The 9335-nt window shown below is 39.2% G+C and overlaps 1 protein-coding gene across 1 annotated transcript; it reads right to left on the bottom strand.

Moving 5' to 3' along the window:
- Positions 1-2743: 2743 nt before the first annotated feature.
- LOC145436276 (protein FAM241B-like) lies at positions 2744-8361 on the bottom strand. The gene is made up of 2 exons (XM_080313640.1): positions 8152-8361; positions 2744-4145 (listed from the first exon to the last, which is right to left on the bottom strand). Exons 1-2 carry the CDS (start codon positions 8233-8235, stop codon positions 3783-3785), a joined length of 447 nt encoding a protein of 148 aa, XP_080169766.1. The 5' UTR covers positions 8236-8361; the 3' UTR covers positions 2744-3782.
- Between the last annotated feature and the right edge of the window lie 974 nt (positions 8362-9335).

Here is a 9335-nt window from a genome sequence, read left to right as displayed (position 1 = left end):
GTCACAATGCTGCGATGTACAGGTTGACTTTTTAAAACATCGCCACATGTATCAACTGAAGCAATCAAATGATATAATAATCCCATAAAATCAATATCTTCCGTGACTTTGCCAACAATTTCAACGGACTTGCAAGGGAATATAAGCTTATGCAATAACGGTATAGGCCACACCAGACAATGTATTCGGGTTCTGACTTATTACGTTGATATTGAACAGGAGTGTAAAACCAGTTTCTGTACTCGCTACCGGTGTTACCCCATAAACAAGTTATACAGTACACAATTGGCGCGGATTTTTTTTATTATACAGTAAATAGGGGGTGGGGCTGTTGTGGTGGTAAGCAATGTTCCCTCTAAGCTGCGCACGTGCGCAAATGCGCAGTGCTGATACGGTCTCTGCGCGCAAAAAATCTAATTGCGCAAAAAAATCCGAAGTGATGCCCTATTTTTTAGTCGGTACGCACAGTTGTCCAAGTGTCTGCGCAGTGAGTTGGTGAGTGCGCGCAGACTCGTCAAAAATTAGAGGGAACATTGGTGGTAAGTCGTATGCATGGCGTACACAGGAGAGGTTCTGGTTTGAAAAGGGAAATCCCGTCCTTCTGAAATGCCAATTCTATCTCCAACAAATCGGCTACAAGCTCATTTGTAACTAAGCAATTCGTTCCACGGTATTGTGCTTCGACCGAGAAATGCAATATTACTTTCCAATAAGGTAATGCCTTGCATTTGGGAACTGATACCTCAAAGGTAACATCATAAGTTACACTGATTAAGAGTAGGCCTATAGATATTCATTCTGAGGTTTTCGTTTTGAGCGAAAAATTTATTTTGATGGTATTTTAATGCACAGTTCCTTCTGTGCCTCAGTAATCTATAGTAATGTAGGCCTATTCGATGCGTATTTGTGGTAGGTTTCTGTTTTTATGGCTCAGCTAAAGTTTGGGGGTTCCACGAATGCTTCCAGCAGATTAGCGTAGACTTGTACATATGTACAAACTACTGGGTTTTCAAAAAGCTCAACTAAAACTAGAACTAAAAAGAGTAAACAATGTTCCTTGTTTACCATTGTTTTGAATAATTACGTTGGATAAATATTATTTCTGTACTTTAACTTTATACTCTTAATTGCCTAATAGTAACACATCCACCCATAAACTTGTAATTCATTGCTAACAATTTATCGATTATAATTATTGGAAATTAATACACCGCAAGATATAGTGCAAACTATTTTCTGGTTGTTCGGAAACTAAAATATGTTTTTCAACTGTGCAACTAGAACTTGAACTACAACTACTCAATTTTCAAAATTCCCAACTAGAACTAGAACTACTCAAAAACACCGTTAGCTAGTTTACTATCAACTAACTAAATACGTAGTGAGCATATAAAGAATATTCTGCTCCGTCACAATTTTGAATTCTGTACGAAACATCCCGCTTCCCCGTTCGAGACAGGGTGAAGGGTAATGATAAATCGGCGGTTCTAAGAATGCACAATGTATTATACCTAAGGTTAAGACGCAATACGGTGTGATGAACTGATAGGATGATGCTGAAACGACCAATTACGGTCTCTCAATCCACATAGGGGTAGTGCTTGTTGTAGGAGCGTCTGATCTTGATCTTTCTGATATCTTTCTTTTCAGGCGCTTTTCCTTTCACTTTTTTATTCGTCCCGAAAAAGACTTGATGAAAGTGCGCACTCACAAGGAATGGAAAGAGCAAGAAAGAGCCGCAGAAGGCGTATTAGAGACTAACACCGAAACAAGACATCGTTCTTGTAATGTAATTTACATTTGCCTTTTCATGCAACTAACTTTTTACTTGAAATATTTAGCATCATTTCTAAATAGATAGCTTGATTATTTCCCTGTCGTTTAAATTTGAGGTCCTTTCTGATTCGACGTACATTCAGGCTAGGCCGCCGAAAATTATATTTTCACTGGGTCAATTTTTTCAGGCTATTGACTTTGTTGAAGTCACTAACATTGAGTTTTTCTACAGTGCCTTGGATACGGGTTGATTCGAGTATCCTAATACATTCAAGGAACTTGTCCACAAATGAACTTTTTAGTGCAACCTTTGTGAAAAATAAGTGCAACTTTTTACTCCAACTTTTCACGGATTTGACTGCAAAAAAACTTGCCCTAACGATGTCGCTTTGAAACGTACTGCTGCCAAGACCTGAACAGGGGTCTCTCGCTTCAAGGGATTTTTCGACTGCGCCAACTCGACCAACAAGAACGGTGGCACGAATCGGACAATTGTCAAAACGTATAGAATTGCCGCGATGTGAATGGAGGTCACGACGATTGTGGCCGACAAGATGTGATAGTGTTGGAGCGTCCGGCTTCTTGATCGCTAGGTCGTGTCACACCGAAGACCTGATCAGTAAGAACGGTGTCTATATGGCGTTCAGCATATCTCGGTTAGCATGGCGGGGTGGTACAAGACTTGGAAAGACTTACAAGACTACTTCTGCCTCGTCCGGCGGCTCAATATGCACTCATGCGACAAAGGAACGTCGTATTCGCGCCCGATTGTGACAAGCCTTGCCTCGTAGCCCATATTGAATATAATAGCCAACATTTTTCTACTAACCAACTCACAAGAGCTACCTGCACTAGATCTATGTCTTTGGATAAGACACTGATATACTACCTTGTAACCATGCGTCCAGAGCAATCCGAATTAGATTCCTACAATAACTTTGCACACAAAACCGTATAAAAATACCACTCCATTGCACATACATTATATTTCAGTCGGTACATTTCGACATGCGACATACCAAGTTTGTACAAATGGACAGGTAGACATAAATATCTCACGCATCACATAAATGCATATCAAATAGCAGAGAAAAGATTTATGCGCATAGTCAGAAAACGCACTCCATTCATAAGTCTCGCCTCATCGGTACCAATTCTTAATGAGATATTGAGATGATCCAACTGCTAGAAAGCATACGGCTGGCCCATAGTGTCATTGCGTTATATATAACTGGCCCGCTATTCATAAAGGTTGCACGATGAACACTAGGGGTGTTCTAAAATGTAGTTTTTTTCTCAAATTGTACGGGCCACTCGATAAAATTGTTAGGTTACCTAAATAAAGGATGCACAACAATTCCGGTGCAATTCCAGCTTATACAGGCATTGTTGTAGGAGAAAGAAGTTTTGGATTTATTTAGGAAAAATAAATATATATTTTTATAAATTTTACGAGCTACCCGATGAAATTGTTAGGTTGCCCAAGAAAACGATGCACAATAAATTTGGCACAATTTTAACCAGTAAGAGCAAAGTTTATTGGAGTACAAAGTCCTGGATTTGGAAAAAATAGTATTTACAGTGGAAACCCACCGTAAATACTATGATTTGAAATCTCAAATATTGAACATTAATAACTTCCTTTCTACTGGCTCGAATTGTGTTGAATTCGTTGCGCATCGTTTTTTTTCAGACAATCTAAAACTTTTATGGGGTAGCCCGTAAAATTTGAAAATAATTCATATTCAATTTTATTAAACATACCCAAAACTTTTTTCTCTTATAGCAATTCCACTAGGCCTATAGGTTGAAATTAAGGAAAAAATCCTAACAATTTTATCAAGTAGCCAGTACAATTTGAAAAAAAGTCATTTTCGAGCACCCCTTGCTCCGACCGGTATGTAGCTGGCTACTTGGGTGCTGTTGGGTGGATAGGCTTACCCAGCTTTGGAGGTGTGCGGTTTGCAAGTTACTTAGTGGCAATCTGACATGGAATAACGAAACGTTCAATCACCCAACCTTCTTCCGGCTGGGGCGGAACGTTGACGCCCGCTAGCAGGCCTGTTCCCTGTTCCCCTTACAGTACGTTGCGTGCCAGAAAAGTTGTTACTAAAGTATATAACCGCATACAGCAGTATCAGGAACATAAGCCCCGGAAGTCCGAAGAACAGCATTATCATTAGAAAGATTATTGTCATCAAGGGCTCCACTGTCATACTGCCGACGGTCCACCTCGGTATACCCGCTTGCACCAGTTTCGCGTTCCAAGTATCGAACAGCGTGGGGCCTTCCGCTGCGTGGTGCTGACCACCATGATAGGGAATGGAATCGTCTCCCTGATATCCCCCATCTTCTGAGTGTATCCTTCCCTGGAGAAAAATAGAATATCTAAACATGGCCATGGCTGGTCTTAGTAGTAAGCGTTGGAGACCCACTAGAATTATGGGTTAAGCTTTGCTCATGCTTTGCAGAACCAAAGCGAATAAGGCATGCTTAGGACTATGGCATTTGCATGGTGTGTAAGGAGGGCTTGTGACCAAATTAGCACAACACTGTATACTGCACTAGCCCTTTATAAGCGATGAACCTTTGAAATAGAAATAACTAGGGCTGGGGACGATAAGCTGAGTACGGTATAGAAATCTGAACAGAGTTTCAATGTTAATGATTGGAGTAGTAATTGATGATTTCTTCAAGTAGGCATACTGAATTATATACACACTCCTTGACACTACAAGGTAATTTCTCAACGAGAATTATAGTTTTCGATACTATTTTCGACTGTGAAAAGCTGTAAACCTAGATTGGTCCTATTGCAGCATAGGCTACAGAACCTCGAGTGAAGAGCTTTGCACGTTAGTGACAATGATATATCTATGAAGTAGCGATCAACTCACAGCATATTTGCAGTGTGGTCGAAAAATTACTAAATAATCTTCAATGTCATAGAGAACTGGCATTATATTCGTTTGAGGCGCAGATAAGGTACGTGTACGTACATATTTGTACTATCCACAGTATTCATACTAAATTGCGATGTCATCATGAACAATATGATTCAGAATTTAGCATCGAATCGCTCAGGCACTCGACTTCGCCGAGCTGTAGAAAAAATGCTGTATATTTTCACTCAATTGCAAGTAGATGTGCAAGTGCGCTACCGTAATAGCGATTTCGAAAACATGCCACAACTTGTTTGAGTCGAAGTAGATGAAGAACATTTGAAAAGTACCCAAGAAACTGGTTTCTTGGCCACGACATCGCATACTGTTGGTAGTGTATCGAAAGTACAACTTTGAGACGAACGCAAAGTGACTAATGACACTTCAAATTCATGCAACTTTTGAATAAAATACGGTAGATACTCAGTTACCGTTACACACGGGCCATTTAGCCACCGAGTCGTTACGGCAATTCTTCATGCAAAATCCAAAAGGTATCAGTGAAAGTATATAGGCATAAGGCCTATCCACTGAATCAGTAATACAGGTAGGCAGTACCTACTCTAGTAGCCTAGAAACCAAAATAGTTAAGTACTTTGTTACTGACGACCTCTGGACACAGCATAATCCAAGTTCTAAAATATTTCATTCCACTATAATCAACAGCAAAACTAGACATTTGGGCAATGGGCATGTTATCAGTTGAACAATGAATAGTAGTCTCAAATCCCTCACCACAAGAGTGCAAGAGTAGTCGGCGCTTCTTCGATATACGCCCCAGATCGAAACAGTGATCCCCATGTTACCAACAAAAGCTCCCCATGAACACAATAAAATTAATAAATGTCAAAATATATATTTTTTTCTTTGGAGAGACGGATATTAGGGTTTGGAGAATGGAGATATTAGGGTTGGATGTGGGTTAGGCTTAAAGTTGGGGTTAGGGTGCTCCAAGATTAGGGTTGGGGAAGGGGATATTAGGGTTGGGGAGGGATTGGAGGTGGGTTAGGGTCAAAGTTGGGGTAAGGGAATCCCAAGATTAGGGTTAGGGGATATTAGGGTTATATATCGTGTCCATCACCCCAACCCTAATCTTGGGATAGCCTAACCCTAACTTTGACCCTAATCCACCTCCAACCCCGCCCTAAACCATAATATCCCCCTCGTCCAACCCTAATATCCCTCTCTCCTCCAACCCTAATATCCCCCTCCCAAACCCTAATATCCCCCTCTCCAACCCTAATATCCCCCTCTCCTGGATCGTAATATCCCGCCCTCCCGCAACCCTAATGTCCCCCCTTCCCAACCCTAATATCTCCATTCCCCAGCCCGAATATCCGACTCTCCAAAGGCAAAAAGAAATAATATATTTTGACGTTTATAAATGTTATTGTGTTGTGTTGTGGGAAACATTTGTTGATGTCACAGGGAACACTGTTTCGATCTGGGGCGTATATCGAAGATGCGCCGACTAGTCAGCAATCAATATATTGGTAAGCATGAAGGAACACGGTCATCACCAATCAATATATTTCCCAGAGTTGGACAGGATGTAATTTTTGAGTACTGTAACCTGACCTATTAATGGTTCGCTGAATAAAATACCTGAACCAGGTTTCGGCTACAGCAAAAAAATACATGAAAATAAAATAATTGACACGGACATGTCACAAAAAGCATGTCGGTGTTTATCGAGGTTTGACACACATCATTTGAGATACTGGTATTGGCAGTATAGGCTATATAAAAATGAATAGAAAATCATAGCTGCATCTATAGGCCACAGTCTCCCACAGACATTACCGGTCAGTGTCTGAAACGCATCCGGAAAGTTGGCATTTCAATCATTAGCCTACGACTCAACAGCGAAAGCTTAACTGGGGAGGGAAATATTGATTTAACACATATGTAGCTATATCTGATATTGTGAGCACGAACATAAAGGTAGTTAATGGTGGCATTAGTTTAAAGCTGCTTGCAGGGTAGGGTGCAATCAAAATCAATGCCTTTGGCACATGCAGCAATATACTGCCAATCTGCCGTAGTATATAATTTAATGACCCATTACCGACGGTGTTATGACACCGGTAGGTGTAGTTTATCAGCAAATATATCATATATCTACTGTTGTTGCTTGTTCCAAAGAGTTTCCTGGAGGTACAGAACTTCAATAGGCTATAAGCACGAAATCCTCATTCTTCATACTGCTGCAATTGCTCAAGAACCGATCAATAAAGTTATATTAATTATATTCTATTCTACTCAGAATTGAGTACTTTAGTTGTACATGATATTGCAGAGAAATCTGAGAGGGTGTGAAGACGAATTGAAATATTATTTGGATGTTGACTCGAATTACTGATAGTCGGTAAACCCAGAAGCACCCTTGCAACTTGCAAGCATAATGCACAGGCAATAAATAAAGGTACTCTCTGAGCATGGCAATAATTATCTACTGAAACACATTATCATATAACGAGTAGAATAATGGCAAAATCAGATAATCACTGAATTAATATAATTAAAATTAATTAAAAAATGACCTATTTTGCATTATGCACCATATTATATTTTTAACCATGTTGCTGTCAAATATCAATAATAAAACTATGTTTCGTGCATTCTAGTTGGAAACAGCTTTCAAATGACACCTTGCTTGTGAATTTTGGTTTGAATAGAATTGCACCAGATGAGTTGAAAAATATCGTTATGCATCACCGATTTTAACATATGCCAATTTTGAAATCACGTTTTGAACCTTGACCCAATACTGTAGAGCGGGGATATTCGTGGTAAGGGAAGAACATGTACCAGCAATTATTGCTAAATAACATTCAAACCTTTACTCTACGTAACCTCTGAGCTATATCAGTTACAATCATACACAGGTTTTGTGTTACCAAATTTCATGGTTGAGTAACCACAAAATCATCATTTTTCAAACTGCAATAACTCGAGAGCTGTTCAACGAAATTGTCCGAAATAAATTTCGTTGTACTCGGAACTAGATACTTTAGTTGTATGTAGATTTAGAGAAAAATCTTGAGGGGGTGTGGAGACGGATTTAAAAAATATTTGCATGTTGACAGGGAATTACTCCTATGCAATTGAATAGTAGGCCTATATTCATATTGAAATGAACCCGCATATTTTCAGCTAACACTAGTCAGGGGTAAGTAAATAAGCAACTAGTATAGAATTGGAAAGAACATTGTATATCAACCGACAACAATCGTGTTACAAAATATGGCGTCAATTGCTTGTTCTTTTAAATGTTTCTTTATAGTTTCATTCAAAGCAAACTGACGTGCATTGATGCATATGCATATTTTCAGATTAATCGTATTTAATCACAGATAGTCTAACAAGTCAAGAGGCCAAGAGGTAATATATAACTCATGATTTTTAAAACGATGCAAAAATAGAATCTTACAAATCTATTTTGCTGATTTGGCCTTCTCAGAATCCTCGGATCATCATCCTGAACAATATCACCATTCGACAGTATACGCACCATACTATGCTTTTGATATATCCACGAGAAATTCTTCAGCGTTTATTACAGTTTAGACAAATGATTCTGAATAGCAAATCCTATGGTCAAATTGATCACTCATCAAGACACTTATCAACACAGACATCGCGGTTACATAAAATTTTCAACGGATCATATGAAAAAACACGTGTCAACGGAACCTACGAGCACTATTTGTGTCTGCAAAGAGAGAGAGAGAGAGAGAATCTTCATTCGTATACATTACAAATCAACATAACACTACAAGAGTGTGACAGTGAAATGCGACATGCAAGGTAGACGGGAGGCTCGATATGACATAGTCTTCAGAGCCGAGCCACCCGGGACAGGAGCAATTTTCACAGTCGATAACTAATAAATAAAAAATAAAATTAAAATAAACTAACGAACGAAAGTAAAAATAAGACACAGTATCATGGACCAATTTAAAATACAACGCAAATACAATTCAGCGGTAGTTAGAGATAAGAGAATGAAAACATTGTTTTTTAAAAGCACAAGAGTCTAAATTGCGGATATTAGGTGGCAGCTTATTCCAAATATTGACTCCAATAAAACTGATTGAATTTTGTACTAGACTGGTAGAGCGGTGTTGCACAGACAGAGACAAGTTAGAAGAAAATCTGGTATGATGTTGGTGGGTATCTGAAGGTATCTTGAACAGATTATCAAAAGGAAAGGAGGACGTAGTTTATTTTTGTCCTTGATGTTTTTGCGGCATATACACACCAACTCATGATACACATACACACGATCTGCGCATATGCATGCCATGTGTGCATGATGTGCATAGTGCATATGCCACTGAACAAGGAAGGTGCAGAGCAGTTATAGCCTGGTATGGCTCTCTAAGTCTTGCACCACCTATCTGGAAAGTCGTGGTCGTGGATACCAGTATCCGAACTGAACATGGAAGTTCTAGCAAGGCTGAAGGGTCGAATATTTAGTGTTATGATTTATAAGTAGGCCAATATTTCACACACTTTCTATAATTTAACTAGCTCATCTAACTCACTAAGCCTTATCTGTTGACGAAACTGCGTTTTGATCAATGCTAGCGAAATAAATGCCACTGCATATGG

This window comes from Botryllus schlosseri, chromosome 3 (genome assembly GCF_051294905.1).
Source record: "Botryllus schlosseri isolate E-star chromosome 3, Bs_hap1, whole genome shotgun sequence".
NCBI classification, from domain to species: Eukaryota; Metazoa; Chordata; class Ascidiacea; order Stolidobranchia; family Styelidae; genus Botryllus; species Botryllus schlosseri.
Note: the sequence above shows the minus strand (reverse complement) of the source record. Positions and strands in the feature narration are given on the sequence as shown.